At 46.6% G+C, this 23,772-nt stretch overlaps 1 protein-coding gene across 1 annotated transcript; it reads right to left on the reverse strand.

Annotated features, from left to right (window-relative positions):
- Positions 1-225: 225 nt before the first annotated feature.
- LOC102267117 (serum basic protease inhibitor) lies at positions 226-12,970 on the reverse strand. Its single transcript, XM_070382064.1, has 3 exons — positions 12,743-12,970; positions 1,636-1,827; positions 226-1,195 (listed from the first exon to the last, which is right to left on the reverse strand). Exons 1-3 carry the CDS (start codon positions 12,834-12,836, stop codon positions 1,155-1,157), a joined length of 327 nt encoding a protein of 108 aa, XP_070238165.1. The 5' UTR covers positions 12,837-12,970; the 3' UTR covers positions 226-1,154.
- Positions 12,971-23,772: the final 10,802 nt, after the last annotated feature.

The raw sequence follows: 23,772 nt of genomic DNA on the forward strand, positions 1-23,772 counted from the left end.
TGCCTTCCACACTGCTGAACAGTGAGAAGGACCACCGTTTTCATGGACCCAACGGGTTACTGTTCTTGGTTGCAGACAACAGAATCCACTCCTGTTAGTTTAATTAGAAAATGCATTTATTATATATAAGGCCAGAGGTTGAAGCCACAAACAAATATGTAACATCACTGTGGGGCAAGTCTTTACTGAAAAGACTTCTACCACCAGTGATGCTCAGGGCTGGACCAGAAATTCCCACACTGCCCCTCCAAGGAGAACAGTGATATTGGGGAGAGGTGAGAGCGTAACAGGCAGGAAGGCCAGGGGTCTCCAAATGGAGGAAATAGCCTGCAAGTGTCAGACATTTTTATCTCTCTTAAGTGGCAGGAGGAAACAAACTAGCAATATTTTTTCCTTCTCTATACAAATTTAAAGGGAGGTTTCTCTTAAAATACTGTGTTGCCATAATGACACCTGGTTTCGCCTGAAGTTAGCTATTCTTGAGCCTAGAGATAACCAATGCCTTTTTCTTATGGAAATGTTCGTGTTAAGCTATGCTAATGTACTATGCCTTTACCCCAGACTCTGTCTCCAAGTCGGTTCTCCTCTTGGCCCAGAACCTACTTGACACACCAGTATGGATATTGTTCCCCTAATCTATGTAAATGAAACTATTTGTACGGTGGTCTGCCCTTCTTCAAGATTCAAGTTAATCATTTTATGGCCCAGGATAAACCATTTGGTGCCAAGATTATCCCAAAATGCATCTTACAGGTGAGGGGCCTGGTGCCATTCTGAATTTTAAGACATTCCTTTCTTTCATTAACAGACTGCTAGTGACTATATAACATCCAGCTGAAGACTAGCAGGGGGTACTCTTTCTGCCCCCTTCTGATGCCTATGTCAGAAGCTTTCTCTATCTCCTTTATACTTTAATAAAACTTTATTACACAAAAGCTCTGAGCGATCAAGCCTCGTCTCTGGCCCCGGATTGAATTCTTCTCCGGGGGCCAAGAATCCTGGTGTATTCGCGTGATTCAACAACAGCCTTTCAGAGGGGTGAGGGTGAGGTTGCCGCGAAGAGAGAGGCAGGGTTCTGCTGAGGAGGGTAGGCTTGAGAAGGAAGCAAAGGAGGCTCAAATAGCTCAGAAGCAGCCACAGTCCCGTGGGGCCTCCTAGGACTTCAGCATCTCAGGGAGCACAGTTGCCAGACTCTCTGTAAGAAGAAAGAAGGAACTTGTTGACTGTCATCACTGAAGCCCATGACCTTGACAGCGTACACCTGACAGAGTCTTGACAACCCCAGAAACGAGCGAGCGCGGTACTCCTGACACCAGGATGACCAGGAAGAGAAAAGCTGTTTGTTCAGGAGCACGATGGACCCGCTGGGCAGGGTGGCTGACTCGGCGTTCCCATCCGAGAAAGAAGGGCCTGAGAGTGGCTTAGATTACCTGGAAGGTGATTCTAGGGGTGACTTTCTGGAAAGCTGGCCCCTGGAGAACTCACTCAGTGTGTGGTTTCACAGGACACTGCGGCCACTTCTCCTGGCCAGCCGCGAGGAGGAAAGGCACCGGGCAGGGGTGAATGGTGTGGGGCTCCTGAGCTCCGCCGCTCCCCCAGCCCTTCCCCTCCCACCCTGCCCTGCCCCCGCCTTACCCTGGGCTCTGTTGCGGCCACCACAGGTGCTGATACACTCCTTCTCACTCCGGAAGTTGTTCGGCTTCCTTCTGCATCCGCCGTAAGTAAAGGTCTGGCAGAGCCCGGACACGGCGTTGTAGAAGTACCTGGTGAACATGGCCCTGCAGGGACCGGTGTATGGAGGCTGCAGACAGAAGGCAGGGCGCAGGCCTGAGGGGTTGGGAGGGACAGTGGGTCAGTTACGAGGATGGCCATCACAGCTGGGCTACAAGGTCAGCAAATGGACCCCCGTGTCTTGAAACAGAGAATGGGGGGGTGGCGGTAGCGGTGGTGAGGAAAGCCTGAACTGTGAAGCCTCCACTTGAGGACCTGCATTCTGAGGCATTATTATTAGTTCTTTTAGGTGTGAAGATGACATGGTGATGGTATTTTAAAAATCCCCATATATCCTTCATGAAGGTTTATTCATGAAGGTTTATATGAAGATTTATTCGCATGATGCCCTAGATTAGCTTTTTAAAATCCTGGGGGTAAAAAGGTCAAACATAAACAATATTCTCCATATGTTGATAATTGCTGAAAGTGAACAGTGGGTACATAAGGTTTAATTATACTATTTTCTGTACTTTTGAGTAAGGTTGAAAGTTTCCAGTATTTAAAAAAAGTGGGAAAGTATCATGCTGTAATGGAGAAAGGAATGGAAAAACATATGATATATTTTTAAAAATGTTTTTTATTTTAATTAGTTAATTGGCTGCTATGAGTCTTTTTCACTGCAATGGGTTTTCTCTAGTTGCGGTGAGAGGGGGTTACTCTCTAGTTGCGTGGACTCAGGAGTTGTGGCCCATGGGACTAGTTGCCCCACAGCATGTGAAATCCTCTCGGACCAGGGATCAAACCCATGTCCCCTCATTGGACAGGCAGATTCTTAACCATGGGACCACCATGGAAGTCCTATAGTGTATTAACTTTGACTATCTCATGGAGATGGGAATACTAGAATTTTGAGGGGGTGTGATGTTGTGATTTATAATATAATTAGAAATATATATTTGGTGTTAGTTCCATCCTAGCATAAAGCTCCTAAAACCCTGGGAATTTTCTAAATGAGGAGAGCGATAAAGGTATCTTCAGTAATGTGAAGAGGGTGACTTTGGAAAGCTCCCTGGTAACCCAAGGATGGGAGCTGGCTGCCAGGGGAACCAAGTGCCTGATCAGATGGTTGAACTGTCAGCTTGACCCTCTGAAGCCCCCACCTCCAGGGAGAAGAGAATAGGTGGAAGTTTATCAGTCACCAATAGTTCATGGCTTAGTTTCATTGAGTTAGACAAGGCTGTGGTCCTAGTGTGATTAGATTGACTAGTTTTCTGTGATTATGGTTTCAGTGTGTCTGCCCTCTGATGCCCTCTTGCAACACCTACCATCTTACCGTCTTTCGCTTCTCTTCTTTTCACAGCTATTTGTAAGGCCTCCTCAGACAGCCATTTTGGAGATCAGTGGAGAAATAACTCCAGAAAGAATGAAGAGATGGAGCCAAAGCAAAAACAATACCCAATTGTGGATGTGACTGGTGACAGAAGCGAAAAGCAAAGGAGAAAAGGAAAGATATAAGCATCTGAACGCAGAGTTCCAAAGAATAGCAAGAAGAGATAAGAAAGCCTTCCTCAGCGATCAATGCAAAGAAATAGAGGAAAACAACAGAATGGGAAAGACTAGAGATCTCTTCAAGAAAATTAGAGATACCAAGGGAATATTTCATGTGAAGATGGGCTCAATAAAGGACAGAAATGGTATGGACCTAACAGAAGCAGAAGATATTAAGAAGAGGTGGCAGGAATACACAGAAGAACTATACAAAAAAGAGCTTCACGACCCAGATAATCACGATGGTGTGATCACTCACCTAGAGCCAAACACCCACATTCTGGAATGTGAAGTCAAGTGGGCCTTAGAAAGCATCACTACAAACAAAGCTAGTGGAGGTGACGGAATTCCAGTTGAGCTCTTTCAAATCCTGAAAGATGATGCTGTGAAAGTGCTGCACTCAATATGCCAGCAAATTTGGAAAACTCAGCAGTGGTCACAGAACTGGAAAAGGTCAGTTTTCATTCCAATCCCAAAGAAAGGCAATGCCAAAGAATGCTCAAACTACCGCACAATTGCACTCATCTCACACGCTAGTAAAGTAATGCTCAAAATTCTCCAAGCCAGGCTTCAGCAATACATGAACCATGAACTTCCAGATGTTCAAGCTCGTTTTAGAAAAGGCAGAGGTACCAGAGATCAAATTGCCAACATCCACTGGATCATGGAAAAAGCAAGAGAGTTCCAGAAAAACATCGATTTCTGCTTTATTGACTATGCCAAAGCCTTTGACTGTGTGCATCACAATAAGCTGTGGAAAATTCTGAAAGAGATGGGAATACCAGACCACCTGACCTGCCTCTTGAGAAACCTGTATGCAGGTCAGGAAGCAACAGTTAGAACTGGACATGGAACAACAGACTGGTTCCAAATAGGAAAAGGAGTACATCAAGGCTGTATACTGTCATCCTGCTTATTTAACTTATATGCAGAGTACATCATGAGAAACGCTGGGCTGGAAGAAGCACAGGCTGGAATCAAGATTGCTGGGAGAAATATCAATAACTTCAGATATGCAGATGACACCACCCTTATGGCAGAAAGTGAAGAGGAACTCAAAAGCCTCCTGATGAAGGTGAAAGTGGAGAGTGAAAAAGTTGGCTTAAAGCTCAACATTCAGAAAACAAAGATCATGGCATCTGGTCCCATCTCTTCATGGGAAATAGATGGGGAAACAGTGGAAACAGTGTCAGACTTTATTTTTCTGGGCTCCAAAATCACTGCAGATGGTGACTGCAGCCATGAAATTCAAAGACGCTTAGTCCTTGGAAGGAAAGTTATGACCAACCTAGATAGCATATTCAAAAGCAGAGACATTACTTTGCCAGCAAAGGTCCATCTAGTCAAGGCTGTGGTTTTTCCTGTGGTCATGTATGGCTGTGAGAGTTGGACTGTGAAGAAAGCTGAGCGCTGAAGAATTGATGCTTTTGAACTGTGGTGTTGGAGAAGACTCTTGAGAGTCCCTTGGACTGCAAGGGGATCCAACCAGTCCATTCTGAAGGAGATCAGCCCTGGGATTTCTTTGGAGGGAATGATGCTGAAGATGAAACTCCAGTATTTTGGCCACCTCATGCAAAGAGTTGACTCATTGGAAAAGACTCTGATGCTGGGAGGGATTGGGGGCAGGAGGAGAAGGGGATGACAGAGGATGAGATGGCTGGATGGCATCACTGACTGGATGGACGTGAGTCTGAGTGAACTCTGGGAGTTGGTGATGTACAGGAAGGCCTGGCGTGCTGCGATTCATGGGGTCTCGAAGAGTCGGACACGACTGAGTGACTGAACTGAACTGAACTGAATAGTTCATGATTTAATCAATCATGACTATCTGAGGAAAGTGTAAGTCAAGTTACTCAGTCGTGTCTGACTCTTTGTGACCCCCTGGACTGTAGCCTGCCAGGCTCCTCCATCCATAGGATTTTCCAAGCAACAGTACTGGAGTGGGTTGCCATTTCCTTCTCCAGGGGATCTCGACCCAGGGATTGAACCTGGGTCTACCCGCATTGTAGGCAGACACTTTACCATCTGAGCCATCAGGGTAAAGCCACGCTTTACTGTCTGAGCCACAGATTGTGTGAGTCATGACACAGTCATCATGACTGCATGAGGAAGCCTCCAGCAAAAACACAGAAGGACTGCATCTGAAGAGTATCCAGGTTGGTAAACAGGAGCAGGTTCAGGGAATATGAGCAATGAGACAGCATGGAAGCTCTGTGCCCTTTCTCCATATCCTGCCTTGTGCAAACTTTCCATATGGTTGTCCTGAATTATATCCTTTTATGAGAAGCTAGTGCATGCCTGGAGAATCCCAGGGATGGCGGGGCATGGTGGGCTGCCGTCTATGGGGTCGCACAGAGTCGGACACGACTGAAGAGACTTAGCAGCAGCAGCAGCAGCAGTGCGTGCCTGCGTGCTACATCGCTTCAGTTGTGTCCGACTCTTTGCGACCCTATGGAGTGTAGCCTGCCCAGTTCCTTTGTCCATGGGGTTCTCCAGGCAAGAATACCGGAGTGGGTTGCCAAACCCTCCTCCAGGGGATCTTCCAGATCCAGGGATCGAACCTGCTTCTCCTGGGGCTTCTGCATTGCAGGCAGATTCTTTACCACTGAGCTACCGGGGAAGCCCTGATAAACTGTAAATCTTGTAAGTAAAATGTTTCCCCAAGTCTGTGCTGCTCTAGCAAATTCACTTAACTCCAGGAGTTCGTGGGAAACTCTGATATATGGCTGTTGGTAGAAGCATGAGTGACAGGCTGGACCTGTAATTGGAGCCTGAAGATGGGAGGAGACTTGTGGGCCACAGTCATTAACTGGTGGAATCTGACATTATTTCCACGTTGCTAGTGTCAGAACTGGTATGATGCAAAGACAGCCAGTCAGCGTTCCCTGAGAACTGGACAATTGGTTGATGGCTTGGGAAAACAAACACACAGCAAGACGAGGAGTCTTAAAAACTTTCCTTACACATCTTTGTATCCTCTCGAGTTCCTGTGAGCATGTATTCCTTTTGCAATTATGAAAGAAGACATATTTAAAATAAAATATACCACAATTTTTATAAGTAAGTAATGCTGTACAAGAATATTAATTGACATCAGAAAATGGTTGAAGTGTATGTATTGTGGAGTAAAAGCACTCCATCCTGCCCTGAGGAATTGGGTGTCAATCCCTTTTTAGCAACAGATCCCTTCTTTCAAAGGAAAACTTAGAAGAAATCTGGGTTTTGGGTAAAGCCCCATCCTCAGCCCTCTCACTGCCCACCCCTCAGAGTCATTTTCCCACCCCTTCCTATCCCAGTACACCCAAGTCTCAAGGAACATCTAGTGCAGGCCCCTAGACTATATTCTTTAAAGGCTGTGTGACCTGAGGTGAGACAAGTAACCACTCTGAGCCACAGCATCGTCATCATCGAAATGAGCATAATAACCCCAACCTCAGGGACTTGTTGAGAGAATTAGCGATGATGTCTGTCAAGTAACTGGTAATCAATCAATACTCAAAAAACACTAGTTATTACAGTAATTGTTAGATGTGCTCATTAAATTTAATTTAATTTTCCAGGGCAGCATCCAACCTAAAAATCACTCGTGGACACAATTGCCCATTAAAGCCCTTTAAGCTTCCCCTATCGATTCACAATAGAGAAGTCCCCAGGGACCACCCTGGACACCAACACAGCCAGTTTTCCCAACACTGGGAAACATGATGCTTCTTTTCTGGAGCCTCAGATTAAGTAAATACCTTCATTTTAACACCCAAGCATATCAAGAACACATACTTATTCTATGCAATGTTTTAAAATATGTATTGGTTCAGAAATAGGAAAATTAATATATAGTTTAGACATAAGTTGTCAAAATGTAAACTATCTTGATGGACATTTAAGATGGGAACTCAAAAGTCTCTGAGTTATTCAATATGTTTATACATCCACAGACTTCTTGATCCCTTAAATAAACCATCCAATAAACACAAAAAAGAAAAGCCTGTGAAACTCAGACTAAAACGGATCACATAAATGCCCAGAGAGAAGAGGGAAAGCTCTCATTTACGAGAAAACCTTTGTATCAATTAGAAAGTTGCTTTCTTAAAGCCTAAAGAGTGGCAATTCTCTATTTAAAAGAAGAGTTTCCTCTTGGAAATAGCTAGCTACATCTGGTAGAAGATAACATTTTCACTTGAAATTGGGAATGAGGTGTATTCAAGTCTCAGTGTAAAACTCTTGGTCCCAGCTGAGCAGGGCCAGGGTTGGGGTGAAGAAAAGAGGCAGGTCAAGCAAGTAAAGGGTCACCTCCTTTTCATTTAAAACTTTCATATTGGGTCAGTGGTAAAGAATATGCCTGCAATGCAGGAGACTAGGGTTCGATTCCTGGGTTGGGAAGATCCCTTGGTGAAGGCAATGGCAACCCACTCCAGTATTCTTGCCTGGGAAAAAAACCCATGAATAGAGAAACCTGGTGGGCTACAGTCCATGGAGTCACAAAGAGTCGGACAAGACTGATCAACTCAAGAGCAACATTGCAATCAATTATGATCTATCAATCCTGGGCTGAGTGAGTGCCTCACTCACCTCACCCAGATCGCAGCCCTGTGGCGGAGGTGGAGCCTGTCCTCTCTGGAGGCTGAGGAGTTGAGGAAAGAGAAGGCTGTGCTTCCGGAGGGCAGCCCTACCTGCGGGGTAGCTCTGCCTAGATGATGCGAGATGCTAAGTCGCTTCAGTTGTGTTTGACTCTTTGCGATCCTATGGACTATAGCCTGCCAGTCTCCTCTCTGTCCATGGGATTCTCCAGGCAAGAGTACTGGAGTGGGTAGCCATTTCCTTCTCCAGGGGATCTTCCCAACCCAGGGATTGAATCCGAGTCTCTTACATCTCCTGCATTGGCAGGTGGATTCTTTACCACTGAGCTACTGGACAAGCCCCAAGCTCTGCCTGAGGCTGCATTGTTCCCGCCTCATCTCTGGATGAACAAGGTTGTGAGTTCATGTACATTAAGACCTTAAAGTAGAAGGATTTATCCCTAATCTTTGGGTTTCGAGATTTGAAACCTTGATTTACCCTTAACATTTTTTTTTTAAGTAGAGGATAATTACTTAACACTATTGTGGTGATTTTTGCCATACATCAACATGACTTGGCCATAGGTATACATATATCCCCTCCCTCTTGAACCCCCTTCCCACTTCCTTCCCCATCCCACCCCTCTAGATTGTTACTGGCTTGGGGTTCCCTGCATCTTACGTCATACTCCCGCTGGCTATCTAGCTTATATACGGTAATGTGTATGTTTCAATGCTCTTCTCTCACATCATCCCACCCTCTCCTTCTCCCACTGTGTCCAAAAGTCTGTTCTTTATGTTTGTGTCACCCTTGCTGCCCCACAAATAGGATCATCAGCACTGTCTTTCTAGATTCCACATATATGTGTTAATATATGATATTTGTCTTTCTCTTTCTGACTTCACTCTGTATAATAGGCTCTAGGTTGATCTACTTCATTAAAACCGACTCGTACGCGTTCCTTTTTACAGCTGAGTAATATTCCATTGTGTATGTGTACCACAACTTCCTTATCCATTCCTCTGCTGATGGACGTCTAAGATGCTTCCATGTCGTCGCTACTGTATTTATTTTTCTTTTTTTTCTTTATTTGTCTTTTTCTCGCTACTGTATTTATTTGGCTGTGCCAGGTCTTTGTTGAGGCACTCGAGATCTTCTCTACTTGCAGCATATGGGATCTAGTTCCTTGACCAGAGGTTGAACTCATGCCCCCTGTTGAAGCCTTAGCCACTGGACCACCAGGGAAGTCCCTTGATTTACCTTTTGATATTTTTATTTTCTAAGTTTTATGTATAAAACTATTATAATGACTGTTTTTCTAGTATAAGGAACATATACTAATGCATTTGTGTATCAGAAAACAGCAAAGATGCTTAATTGTTTAATTAAGGAACAGAATTATCCTCAACCGGGCAAGCCATCCGTTATTCAAGGGAACTGGAGTCAACCCAAGAAATAACTGGGCTACACACTCCGTCCTGGCTCACTGGGCCGACCACTGCAGCAGCTGCTCACCGGGCTGGTCTCTGCCCTTCGCCCCCTAGAGGCCACTCTCTGCACTGCAGCCGCAGGGATCCAGTCTTAACTTGAGTCCTGCCCTTGGCTCCCGTGACCACTCCGAATCTCAGTGACTCCCTAGCTCTCTCAGAGTCAAATTCTGATTCTTGTAAAACCTTAGGAAGCACCTCACGACCTTCCCCCATGGCCACTCTGCCTTATCCCCCTCCTCTCCCCTCTGCTCCACCGACTCAGCTCCAGCCACCCTGGTCCTGGCTGCCTCTCAAACACCTCCTTATCACTGAGGGTTTTGCTAACCGGTCTGCAAAAAGAGCATGGATTCCTTTCCCCCATCAATCTCTACAATCAAAACGCTTGGCATGAACTGCCATAGTATTTCACCTACTCAGTTGTCTGTCTCCCTTTCTAGAGTGCACTGGTTCTTGTGCTACATTTTGTTCATAGGTGTGTCCTCACACCAAGAACAATGGTTTGCCGGGCCTTGATAAATATTTGTCAAGTGAATGAATCTCCCACCTCATGCTCCTGCTGGCTGCAGTCATTGAGTAGAATGAATAGAATTAAATTCCTGTTAGTGAAATATCTGAAGCTGGGCAGGAGCTTATGGAGTTCTGGGCTTCTGGGCACAAAAGCCTTTCCATGTCCCCAGTTTGTTTCTTATTGGCAGGAAAAAGGCTTCAGCCTCCTAGACTTTCCGGAATACTAAAGGGAATACCAAAGATTCAAGCAGTTGCTAATCAAGGAAGGGAGGGGAACCAGAAACAAAGGAGAAGCAGTCAAGGAACAATAGAGCACAATGGGGCAGGGCAGTGTCGGGTCCCAGCTCCTCTAGAAGGAATATACTTATCGGTATCTTTGAGTGCCTTTGCGACAACTAAATTCCCCACCCCGGTGGAGGAAGGTAACTTCTGGCTGAGCACAAAGTTCTTGGAACACCAACCATGCAGAAGAAAGTCACACAATCACACATCTATAGCTTTCACCCCGAATCTTGCATGTAAAAGCTTCTCTCTGGGGGAGTTAGGGGTTTTTAAGGCCTGAGCCGCTCTAGTCTCCTTGCATAGCCCTGCAGTAAACCTTTCTCGGCCCCAAACTCAGACTTCTCGGTTTGCTTAGCCTCACTGTGAGTCAGGCACATGAACTTACCTTTGGTAGCAGCACATCTAGAAAACTATGAATCTACTCCAACATTGCATATCCTGAGATGATGATAAAATAATAGACATGGGAATAAAGGGAAGGGCCTTGAGTCATCACAAATTTCTAACAGCCTGAGAGAAGTATAACCTTGTCCCCATGAGCAAAGTCACGGAAGTGTTGCATTTTTGCAATAATAATGGAGAAATAATATCACTGTTGTTGAAACACTCAATCGTATCCGAGTCTTTGCCATCCCATGGACTGTAGCCTGCCAGGCTCTTCTGTTCATGGAATTTTCTGGGCAAGAATACTGGAGTGGGTTGCCATTTCCTCCTCTAGGGGATCTTCCTGACCCAGGGATCGAACCCACATCTCCATGTCTCCTACATTCCAGGTGGATTATTTACAGCTGAGCTACTGGGAAGCCCAATAATATCATTATTTGACCCCTAAATATTTTTTTCTTGGGGGTAAGTAGACAAAAATTCTTCAGACTAAGACATCTTGGTGGAAAATGGACATTATCAGGTGTGAAATGTGAAAAAAAAACTCTATATTCATGATTGATAATTCATTGCAAGAACTCGTTTGGTAGTCTTCCCTTGTATGGGTGAGGAAACTGTAGCAAAGTCACTGACCTCAGGTCACAGAGCGGTGAGTGGTAAGGTCAGGTCAATGTACAATCCTGTTACAACCCATGTTAAAGCACCCATGTAAAAGCACCTGCCGTCTGCAGGGAATTGTTACAATCTAGGTAACTGCTAAGAGTTTCTGGGAACACTGCCCTCCACTTTTACTCACCTGTACTTGAGCCTCCTTCCAGCCATCAAAGCCCAGGGATATACGAGTCTGGGTTTCTTCTGTACATCAAACATGGGGTATCTCTTCCAACACCAACCGATTCTCCAGACCAATGCGGTCAACTCACTAAGTCAACTCACTTCAGACTCTAAATCTGCAGAGTTAGCCCTGACTCCACAGGGTGAGGGCTCAACCCCACAAGACGGCCCCACTTCAGATGCCAGCTACATGTCCCTGGGGTCCCACAGACCTCTCAGCCACTGGCCAGAAATGCAGGGGCTGTGTGGCTTCCACTCTCAAGTTTCAATAATTGACTAGAACGACTCACACAACTCAGGAAAGTCTTTTATTTACTGGATAAAGGATAAAATAAAGGATAAAACTCAGGGGCTTCCCTGGTGCCTGAGTGGTAAAAGAACCCTCCTGCCAATGCAGGAGACAAGGGTTTGATCCCTTACCTGGGAAGATTCCACGTGCCACGGGGCAGCTAAGCCCGTGCGACACAGCTACTGAGCCTGCGTTCTAGAGCCCAGGAGCCACAACTACTGAGCCCAAGTGCCCTAACTACTGAGCCCAAGTGCCCTAACTACTGAAGCCCGAGTGCCCTAGAGCCTGTGCTCTGCAGCAAGGGAAACCACTGCAGTGAGAAGCCTGCGCTCTGCTATTAGAGAAAAGCCCTCCTGAATGTTCCTCACCCAGGAAGCTCTGCAATTCCCAATGTTTAGGGGTTTTTATTCACTGGGTTGGCAAATTGATTGACTCATTAGCTGTTGGTGACTTGACTTCTATCCCAGTACCCTCCCCTCCCCACAGAGGAGCCGGGGGCAGAAAATTCTAATCCTCAGATCACCTGATGGAATGTCCTGGAGACCAGTCCCACCCAGAAGCTATTGAGGGCTCAGATGGTAAAGCATCTGTCTACAGTGCGGGAGACCTGGGTTTGATCCTTGGGTTGGGAAGATCTCCTGGAGAAGGAAATGGCAACCCACTCCAGTATTCTTGCCTGGAAAATCCCATAGATGGAGCAGCCTGTTAAGCTACAGTCCATGGGGTCGCAAAGATTCAGACATGACTGAACAACTTCACTTTCCTTAACATACAAAAGGCAGCAAACATCAAGGGTTCTAGGAGACCTGGACCATAAACCTAGACAAGGATCAAATAGCAATCTTTTTGTTATGCGACAGTCAGGTTTGAGGACCAGGCAGTGATCAGGAATAGAGAGTCTCAGAGATGGGGTCCCTGATCTGGTAGAATTATGCAGGATAATTTTTTTAAGCTGAAAACATAATGATTTTCTTTTTGAGAGTCATGAAATGTCCCTGGAGTGAAAACTGCCCATTTTCCCAGGAGAAATCCAGAGAGGGCTGATAACACTCACTCCACGCCTGTTCCGCAGCCCCTTCCAAGGACTCCCCTTTTCCCTCCCACCCAGTCTGCAGAGGAGACAGGAGCTGGGACTTACCATCATTCTTGTTGCTGTTCTCACCCTCTGGGGTGCCGGCCACCAGGGTGCCCAGGAGGACCAGAAGGGCTGCAGAGAGGCAGAGCCGGCTCATCTTCGTGGCCTTGCAGCAGGGCTCCTGAGGATGCTGGGGACGGACTGGGCTTTTCACCCCCCTGCTGAGGGGTGGGATCAGGCGATGAGGAGGGAAGTGGGGAAAGGGGAGGGGCTAGGGTCAGTCCTCTTCATGCTTGACCTCCCCACCTAACCAGGCTTATTCCTGCATCTGCCTGCTGGGGCCCAATGCCCAGTAACAGCGCTTCTCAGACTTCGCTCCCCCAGCGGGTCTTGTGGAAATAAATACATATTCTGATTCCCCAGGTCTCAGTGAGGCCTGAGAAGCAGCATTCTTAACAGGCTCCCTGTTACAGGTCTGTCCCCAGGCCATTTCCTCTCCTATTAAATGGTCCTCAGAACCGCACTTTGAAAGCCAGCCTGCAGGAGCCCTTACCAGGGCTGGCAGGGAAGGGTAGCAGGCAGCGGAAAGCTGCCTTCCCCACGAATCTTGAGAATGTGAAAGAGGAGCCAAGATCAGGAAGGGTTGACTCTCAGAAAAGCCCACATTCTCTCCCCCTAACCTGCACACTGGAAGAATTTGTCTTCTGTTGCAAAAAATAAACACGACTCCCTCCTCACTCCTTGAAGATGAAGTGATCCACTAGATTTCCATGTGCTGGCACCACGCCATGCTTCATGCACAAGTGTGTAGTCTCTACAAGACTGTGTCCCCCCGACCCAGTTACTATTGAGACCTTGGGTCTAGATTCGAGTGAATTGCCAAGACCCTCAAAGCAGTGGCAAACACCCTTGGAAGATGAAAACGTCAATTCATTTTTGTTTTAACTTTTTATTTTAGATTGGGGTACAGCAAACAATGTTGTGATAGTTTCAGGTGGACAGTGAAGAGTTTCAGCTGTATATACACATGCATCCATTCTCCCCACAAACTCCCCTCCCATCCAGGCTGCTACACAATATTGAGCAGAGTTCCACGTGCTATACAGTAGGTCCTTGTTGGTTATCCGTCTTAAATATAACGGTGTGTACACGTCCTTTGCAAACTCTCTAACTGTCCTGCCCCTCGTCCTTCCCATACAACCGTAAGCTTGTGCTCCAAGTCTGTGCGTCTGTTTCTGTTTTGTAAGTAAGTTCGTTTGTATCCTTTCATTATAGAGTCCACATATAGGGGATGTCATACAGTATTTTTCCTTCTCTGACTTTCTTTACTCATTATGACACTTTTTAGGCCCATTCATGTTGCTGCAAATGGCATTTTTTCATTCTTTTTTAATGGCTGAGTAATATTCCATTGGTGCTTCCCTGGTGGCTTACTCAGTAAAGAATCTGCCTGCAATGCAGGAGACATGGGTTCAATCCCTGGGTCGGGAAGATCCCCTGGCAAAAGGAATGGCAACCCACTCCAGTATTCCTGCCTGGAGAATCCCGGACAGAGGAGCTTGGCGGGCTACAGTCCATGGGGTCAAAACAGTCGGACACAACTTAGAGACTAAACCACCACCACCGATATTCCATTTAGACCTCAGTGCTTATTTTATGCTGGAGATAAACTCAGCTGAGATGTTGGATCCCAGGGTGTCACAACTGCATGTTTCACAGTAAGAGGAAACAGGTTATGCGCTCCCCTGCAAACAGGCCACGTGGTGTGTGGGTTATTTTGAACTGAAGACATTTGAGACCCAAAAGACTCAGGAAAAGCTGATTACTACTCCCCTAACTGCCTAAAGGATTTAGTTAGAGGGCCTTTATCTGGAAGGGAACTAACCCCAAAGATAACTTTTAGTATCAGAAACATTTATCTATCTGCATGGCATGGTAATCATTTGTTAACCAAATATCTGCTTTTCTCATCTTCCTGGAATTTATCTTCTTCCCCTTTGATCCCCAATCCTCACTCCCTTCTCCTTCATTCTGAGTGGCATATAAGCCTCAATTGCCTGACCATCTCTGGGTCCCATGTCTTTGGGGATGATGTACATATGAAATTTGTTTTTCTCCTGTTCATCTGTCTTATGACAATTAAATTACCACACCAGCCAAGGAATCTAGAAGAGAAACAGGGAAAGGTTTCCTCCCCTACAGTAGTAGGAGGACCCAGGTTTGGCGAATTACCCACTGTTCCTGGGCCTCAGTGCTTTCATCTGTAAAATGCGATTATTTATCAAATTGGCCCGTGTCTTTGGGATGCTGTGAATACATTTGAGACAAATGAACACAGAATGCTTAGCTCTGTGCCTCCAAGAGGTAGATGATCAAAGATTCAGGACTCCTCTTATGATCATCAATGGGACACCCAGCTCCCAGTAGGAATGTCTGGGTCTGATCTCAGGCCTGTGTTGAGATAAACATCTAGACTCAAGATGAGTCACTCCAGGGACTTCCCTGGTGGTCCAGTGGTTAAGAATCCACCTTATAGTGCTGGGGATGTAAGTTTGACCCCTCAGTTCAGTTCAGTCGCTCAGTCATGTCCGACTCTTCGCGACCCCATGAATGGCAGCACGCCAGGCCTCCCTGTCCATCACCAACTCCCGGAGTTCACTCAGACTCACGTCTGTCGAGTCAGTGATGCCATCCAGCCATCTCATCCTCTGTCGTCCCCTTCTCCTCCTGCCCCCAGTCCCTCCCAGCATCAGGGTCTTTTCCAATGAGTCAGCTCTTCGCATGAGGTGGCCAAAGTACTGGAGTTTCAGCTTTAGCATCATTTCTTCCAAAGAAATCCCAGGACTGATCTCCTTCAGAATGGACTGGTTGGATCTCCTTGCAGTCCAAGGGACTCTCAAGAGTCTTCTCCAACACCACAGTTCAAAAGCATCAAGCTCCTACATGCCATGGAGCAACTAAGACCCAATGAAGCCAAATAAATAAATCTTACAAAAAAAAAAAAAAGATGAGCATGCCAGCCTGGGGTGCCATGTCAGCAAACCAAAACTTAACTCTGGTCCTGTAAATCCTCTGAGGTTCTCTGGACCCTTGGGGATGGAGACCACCCACTTTATGAAGTGTTCAATAGAGTTTCTATGTTCATCAATCATTTTTTAAAATGAGGTATTTTATTTTGCTCTATTTATTTATTTTTGGCTGCACTGGTTCTTCGTTGCTGTATGAAGGCCTTCTGCTCTTGCGGTGTGTGGGCTTCTCAGTGCAGTGGTCTCTCTGGTTGTGGAGCACAGGCTCTAGGCGCATGGACTTCAGTGAGTGCAGCACTCAGGCTCAGTAGCTGAGGTACACCGACTAAGTTGCTCATTGGCAAGTGGAATCTTCCCAGAGCAGGGATCGAACCCATGTCCCCTGCATTGGCAGATGGATTCTTAACCACTGGACCACCAGGAAGTCCTTTAACGGTTTTAAACAAGGGATTGCCTCTTTCCCTCTAGGGTTCTGGGGCTTCCCTGACTGAGGTCGGCCGTGTAGGTGGTATATGCCCATGTGACTGACCACAGTAAAAAATCCAAGACTCTCAGACAGGAGTAAGCTTCCCTGGTTGGCAACAGCTTGGATGAGTTGGGCTGAGGGAATCAAGCAGATTCTGTGTGACTGGACAAGGAGGAAAGTGAAAGTTGCTCAGTCGTGTCCGACTGTTCGAGTCCATGGACTGTTGTCCACTGGGTTCTTCTGTCCATGGAATTCTCCAGGCAAGAATACTAAAGTGGGTTGTCATGCCCTTCTCCGGGGGATCTTCCTAATCCAGGGATCGAACCCAGGTCTCCCGGATTGCATGCAGATTCTTTACCGTTTGAGCTACTTGGACATCCGGACAGGGAGGAGACATTTGGGAACTTGTGCTGCGTTCCTCCAGTTTCACCGTCTGCATTTCCCCCTTTGTTGACTGGACGCTTGGTCCACTTGATCAATAATTGATCAATATCAATTATTGAAACTTAAGTATCAATACAACATGTTAGTGTTCTGTGAGTCCTTTTATGAACTAAACCTGAGTGGTCTTGGGGATTCCAAACACAAGTAGTTACCATTATTGGGGCTTCCCTGGTGGCTCCGACGGCAAAGAATCTACCTGCAGTGCAGGAGACCTGGGTTCGATCTCTGAGTCAGGAAGATCCCCCTGGAGAAGGAAATGGCAACCCACTCTAGTATTCTTGCCTGGAGAATTCCATGGACAGAGGAGCCTGGCGGGCTACAGTCCGTGGGATCACAAAGAGTAGGACACGACTGAGAGATTAACACTTTCAGTTTCCCACTGTTACCCCCAAAGAGAAACTGTATCCACAGAAGTTAAAAAATTTGCCTGAGCTCACACAGATAGTGACTAGCAAAGCTGGAAATTAAATTTTTCTGACTCCATAAGACATACTTTTTTTTTTTTTTTATAGCAGAGTTTTATTCAAGTGAAAAGAGACAGAGAAAGCTTCTGACTAGACATCAGAAGGTGGATGGAGAATGCCCCCCTTGCAAGTGTTAGCAAGGGAGTTATATACTTTTTAAATTGGTTATTACAATAAATCAAAAGAATGTCTCAAGGTTGTAGAGATCTTACTAGACCCACTCCCACAATTTACATTTTAAGATAACAGGATTAGCCAGAAGGTTTTCAGGAAGGAGAAAACTGTCCTCAAGCCGGATACATTGTTGTTATATAATCCTTAGTACAGAGTTTAAACTGAGTTGTTTGTTGTGTAATCATCAGTTTCAGGCTTAAAGAAAAAATGTTTTATGTGACTAAGACTAAGGAATGTAGAGAAAAAAAAAAGATGTTTGTCTTTCCTCCTCCTCAAGAATTCCATATCCCTATCTCTGCTCTGAGAGCCCCAGACCCCTTTCTCCTCCTTGGGGACCCCAGACTTCTTATCAACCTGCCTAGGAATTGGCTCTCTCATTCCCCCTTTTTCTTTTAGGAGAATTGTGTTGCCAAGGGAAAGGGGCATCATTTTCATTCCATAACTACTTCCTGCTGTTGAGGGGCATGGTCCCTAGATTGTTGAGGCATCATATTCTCCTAACCCTCATATTGAGGGTCTCTGATCCAGGGCCCCAAGTAATAGTTGGAGGAAGTTGTGGCTCTCTTAGGAGCTTGGATAACCACTTGTAACTTAAAAGCTTTCAGACAGAAATAAACCCCATTTTACAGTTACAGATGTAAGGCAAAACAGTCATTAAACCAAATTAAAACATAATCAAAATTAAAAGTTACATTATGTCCATAGTTACTTCAGTTCATCTTAGGATTGTTAGATGTCATCAGATCAAGAAGAGGAGTCACATTGATTGTTGTTGGTGAAGGTGTCCTCAGAGTTGAAGAAAGTCCTTTCCTTGAAGTGGAGAAACTCACCATGGGAAATCTTCAATGATGAGGAAGGGAGTACTCCGAGACCCAGCAATTACGTTGATTGTGAAATGCAGGGCATAGAAATGAGCCCAGGACAGGAAGGTGTTGTCTTGAGGGCATAAGACATACTTTTAACAACTACTGGAGCACAAATGAAGATAATTTAACATAAGTGATGTCTCGAATAGAAAAAAAGACAATAGGAACAGATTTTTTTTTTTCTGCTATGTCATGTGGCTTGTGGGATCTTCGTTCCTTGACCAAGGATTGAACCCGCATCCTTGGCAATGAATGCTCAGAGTTCTAACCACTGGACCACCGGGGAATTCCCAGGAACAAAAAATTTATTTCACTATGTAATACAAGAAAATCCACCTCTCCACCCTGAAAATCTATAGACTGAAAAATCATTCCATGTTCTAGTACAAAAAGTGATGCAGAATGATACCAAAATAGCCTTGTTAAGTTACTGAAGCTTAAGGATAAGCAAAAAGGTTTTTAGTCATTCAAGTACAAAAAAGTAACCTCCAAGGGAGAAAAATATTTAGGCCACTTCATCAACACTCCATGGCAGAATTCAGTGGACATATCCACAGTTGTTTTGGGAAAAGAAATTCAGCCTTTTCACAGGGAACTGGTTAATATTATGTGGCAGCCTGGATGGGAGGGCGGTTTTGGGGGAGAATGGATACACATGAATGTATGGCTGAGTCCCTTCCCTGTTCACCTGAAACTACCACAACATTGTTAATCGGCTACACCCAATACAAAATAAAAAGTTTAAAGTTAAAAAAGAGAAGAAATTCAGCCTTCTGGTTTTTCCTGAAACTCATCAGAAACACTCCAGTTTTGTACCATCTGTCTCCCCTGGCTGTAACTCTCTCCCCTGATGGCCTCATGGCTCCCTGCAGAATTTGCACAAGTCTTTGTTCATAAGCTGCCTTCCCAGAGTTGCTCTCACTGATGGTCCTAGGTAGAAATTATAACACTGCTCCATGCCCCTGTCTCCACCCCAGTACTCCTTATACCCTTTCTGTTTTGTTTTCTTCTTCAGAACTCGATCTCCCTCTAACATCTACAGAATATACTTGCTTTACTCTGTTTATTGTCCAGGAGCATATAAACCCCACAGAGAGAAATTTTTTGTCTGAAATGCTCGCTCCCAGAGCATCCTAACACCCAGGACAGTGCATGGCATGTGATAGACACTCAGTGAATATCTGCTGAGCGGATGAAAGGAATCAATGGACAGGTAGGTGATCAGCAAGCAGTGTGTTAGCTCAGGTCTTCCTTTTCAGCCTCCTGCAGGTGTCTGCAGAACATCAATGCCCCTACCTCACTACCCCAATGTCACCTACCTCAGAAGACAGGTGTGACACAGGACACCTTCCTGCAACCACTGTGGCAACTTCTCAGCTGGCCAGACCCACGCTGTTTACCTGGCACTGACCCAGGCAGAGGCTGAGCTGGGGGCAGGTGACATCCAACTTGGAATAAGAACCTTGCATTTCTGGGCAGAAAAAAAGAGTAAGGGATCCAGGCAGAGGTGAAGCAGGGAGATGAACTTCGCAGCATGATCTCCCACTGCCCCTCACCTGGATTCACAAACAGAAGAACGGCCTATTTGAGTGGATTTCAGGGGAGCAAGAAGATCACCCGCAAACTTCTCTCCTCTGGTCTCTCCAGCTTTGAGATTATTGGACCTCAGTTTGGGTACCAGTTATGACTTTTCCTAACTTTGTGACCTGGGGCCAGAAATCTCCCAGGGCCCCCACATCTTCAGGTGTCAGATGAGATCAGCGCTGACCACATCAGGGTTGTTGTGGAAGCATTGGAGGCAGCAGGCATACATTCCTTCTCCTGAGAAGTCAAAGTCCTTTGCAATAATAATAATAAGTAAAAACAGAATCATGAAGATCATGGCATCTAGTCCCATCACTTCATGGCAAGTAGATCGGGAAACAGTGGAAACAGTGACAGGCTATTTTTTGGGGCTCCAAAATCACTGCAGATGGTGACTGCAGCCTTGAAGTTAAAAGATGCTTACTCCTTGGAAGGAAAGTTATGACCAACCTAGACAGCATATTAAAAAGCAGAGACATTGCTTTGCCAACAAAGGTCCATCTAGTCAAAGCTAGGTTTTTCCAGTGGTCATGTATGGATGTGAGCGTTGGACTATAAAGAAAGCTGAGCGCCGAAGAATTGATGCTTTGAACTGTGGTGTTGGAGAAGACTCTTGAGAGTCCCTTGGACTGCAAGGAGATCCAACCAGTCCATCCTAAAGGAAATAAGTCCTGAATATTCATTGGAAGAACTGATGCTGAAGCTGAAACTCCAGTACTTTAGCCACCTGATGTGAAGAACTGACTCAGTAGAAAAGACCCTGATGCTGGGAAAGATTGAAGGCTGGAGAAGAAGGGGATGACAGAGGATGAGATGTTTGGATGGCATCACTGACTCAATGGACATGAGTTTGAGTAAACTCCTGGAGTTGGTGATGGACAGGGAGGCCTGACGTGCTGCAGTCCATGGGGTCACAAAGAGTCGGACACGACTGAGCGACTGAACCGAACTGAACTGAACGACAGAATGATAGCAGTTAGCACTTATCTCCTTCTATGTACCAGGCTTTATCTTACGTACTTGATGTGTATTAACTCATCGAATCCTCACAATAGTCCCAAATAGGTGGTGAGGAGCTGTTATTATTTCCTCACGTAACAGATGAGGAAACTGAGGAATTAAAAGGGTAAGTAATTTGTTGAAGGTCATACAAGGTAGAGATAGGATTTGAACCCAGGAATCTGGCTTCAGCATCCGTGCGTATGCACTCTGCTGCATTGGTGGCTGTTAACAATTGGGGAAGTGTGAGGGGTGACACACCCACAATCCCTTCAGTCACTCCTACATATTCACTCCCAGTTACAATCATGTAACACCAGCCCTCCTCTAACTCATCTGTGCACAGACAAGCATTTTCCACTCACTCACGCACACACAACACAGAGATATACCCTGTGCTCCACTTCAGGCTCAAGGAGGAGGGAGCTGGGCTCAGTGCCCAGAAGCCCCAGGAGCAAGTCCAGCCAAACATCAAGCAGGCTCAGAGCTGGGTGATGAGCTGAGAGGACGTGGGGGGCTGCCTTCCTGCACAGACACCCTTTCCCTGGAGAAGGGCAGGAGCTCTCAATACCGAGCTGCCCCAGGACAGAAGGGCTTCGAGAACAGGTAACTCACCAACAAGCCACTGTGAGTGAAGGATCTGCTCTCTCCTGAGACATTCCACATGCATGATTTCATTTAGCCTCAAGTCAGTCCTACAGCATCTGGGTTCTCATTCCATTGTGTTAAGGAGAAAGTACGGGCTCATAGAGGTAAAGTGACTTGCTCAAACCCCACAACCAGCAAATCAGACAACTAGGATTTCAGTTCAGGAGCCCTCTGGCTCTGCCCCTCCTCCTGCCCTAGTCTAGCCATCAGAGACCAGGAGCAGCAGAGCCTCTTCCTAACAATAGAGACTCCTCCTTTCTCCCCATCCTCTCTTGTCTGTCCATCTTTCTCTCCCATGTCCTCCTCTCCTGGTCCTCCTCACTCTGGCCCAGGTTAGAGCCCTCCTCTCCCGGTACACTGACCAGAAGCCCCCTGATGGGCTGGTCCTTCTCCACCTCCCCGCTCCCTGCTCATGAGTGACTGAGGTCTCTGATTACACACCTTCACAGCCCCTGTGGGCATTTTCAGAGAAATCACAAAGAAGGAAAATCACAGGGGCGGGATTTGGATAAAGACCAGTGATCATAACACCTTAGGACCCCAAGTCATATGCCAGTTTCTAGTCTTCAGTTTTTCCTTCTGAATAGTGAGGAGCTTGGATTCCACGCTGTTTAAGGCTCCTCCTGCTCTGATGGGAGCCCCCATGACCTGCTGGACAGTCTTGAGCTCTTGAGCAGGTACTCGTTTGTTTGTTTTAAATTGGAGTATAGTGCTTTACAATGTTGGGTTAGTTTCTGCTGTACAGCCAAGTGATTCAGCCATATGCATACGTATATCCCCCTCTCTGGAACGTTTCCCCTCCCCACCCCCACCCCTGATCCTGCCCCTCTAGGTCATCACAGGGCACAGAGCTGAGCTATCTGCGCTAGACAGCAGATTCCCGCTAGCTATGAATTTAGACATGGAGGTGTACATGTGTCCGTGCGACTCCCAATTCATCACACCTTCCTCTCCTCCCCACCTGCCATGTTCATGTCTGTTTTCTAAGTCTGCTTCTCTGTGGAGCAGGTGCTTTTTATGACACCCAAGCTTCACATACTTTCTCTCACTCGCTCCTGAGAGCGGAAGAGAGCGTTTTCAAGAGGCAGAAGTGGGAGAGGTGCTTGGGGAGAGGTCTTGATTTCTTCAAACCACTCAGACAAAAGCTGAACCTCCTTGCTTGGACTCCTATGCAGCCAGGAATGGCGGTGTGACCTTGGACATCTGTCTCTCTCAGATGCTCACTCCACATCTTTAAGATGGGCTGGGCACTCTCTTCAATCTGTAAAGTCTGTTTCCATCTGGACAGAGGAATCTGGGCATCTTGCCAGGCCAAGTGCCCCCAAGTGTTACCCCAGGGCTGGGGGAGTCCCCAGGGGAAGGCACTGATAAGGACGCTCACCCCAGGCTTGGGGATCCAGCTCTCTCACTGAGACTGTCCGCGGCTCCTGCTGGCCGGGGAGGTCCCCTGACCTCTGGGAACGACGTCCCATAGGGTGTGTCCTGGAAGTGTGTCTTGCTCCAGAGCACTGAAGCTCTCTCTCCTGATGCACTTCAGAGATGCCTCTGTCTCCTGGGCTGCGGGAGGAAGAGCCGATCTGGTTCCATCTGACCTGACCTGGCCAGGGGTTCCTGGGTCAGGAGAGCCCCCATTCCTCAACCAGGAGCTCCAGCCACTTTCCAGCCCCTGCCCCAACCTGTTCCCAGGCAGTTTCCCCAGGGTTACCACGGGGCACCTGGCAGACCACGCAGTCTGGGCTGCACTTGAGGTGGTGGGCACATTCCCATAGGAGAGGCACTTCTGCGTGCAGTTCAGGTCCCCCTCTAGCATGGGGCGCATGCCTGATTTCTCTGCTCCTGTGCCTGGGGGGTGGACGGGCAGTGGGGGGCCAGAGTCCTAGAGTCAGAGCATGTCTGCCTGATGTCCTAGAGAGGGAGGGAAAAGACGGGGTCCAGGTTAGACATTTATACCTGGCCTCCTGTTTATATTTCATGGGGCACGAAGACGTGGGCTTCAGGCCGGATACTTACAAGTTAGCATTTCTTGAGACAACAGATAGCTGGGCTCCAGGTAAGGCATTTACAATCAGCCTTCTGTTTGCCCTCTGAAATGGAAGTGACAGCAGAAACAGGATAAACAGCCAGTCTTTGCTTCGTAAACGCCTTAAGGTAATAGTCACAAGGACAAAGACAGGCAAAACCATGTTTGAGTAAGAGATGAAGGAATCTTCACCCACTGCCCCCCACTGCTCTTTTGGGACAAGGGAGACTCTACACGTGCAGAAAGACTCGTTAGGGGTCAGAAGTCAGGGGATAGCACCAGGCCATAATGAGATTTGCTCCTCCCAGAAGCCTTCACTTTATGATCCATCTTGGCTGAGGGGTGCGTGTGCACCTAGGGGAGGGTCCCAGGGTAGGTCAGGTGTGGAAAAAAAAACAAAAC

This window comes from Bos mutus, chromosome 13 (genome assembly GCF_027580195.1).
Source record: "Bos mutus isolate GX-2022 chromosome 13, NWIPB_WYAK_1.1, whole genome shotgun sequence".
Taxonomy (NCBI): Eukaryota; Metazoa; Chordata; class Mammalia; order Artiodactyla; family Bovidae; genus Bos; species Bos mutus.

Bases quoted from the DNA above. Each gene is read 5' to 3' on its own strand.
- LOC102267117 (XM_070382064.1), bottom strand. From the start codon at position 12,836: ATGAGCCGGCTCTGCCTCTCTGCAGCCCTTCTGGTCCTCCTGGGCACC. The intron at 1,828-12,742 runs GTAAGTCCCAGC...CCAACCCCTCAG, and splicing joins GAACAGCAACAAGAATGATG to GCCTGCGCCCTGCCTTCTGT. The intron at 1,196-1,635 runs GTAAGGCGGGGG...TTCTTCTTACAG, and splicing joins TGGCCGCAACAGAGCCCAGG to AGAGTCTGGCAACTGTGCTC.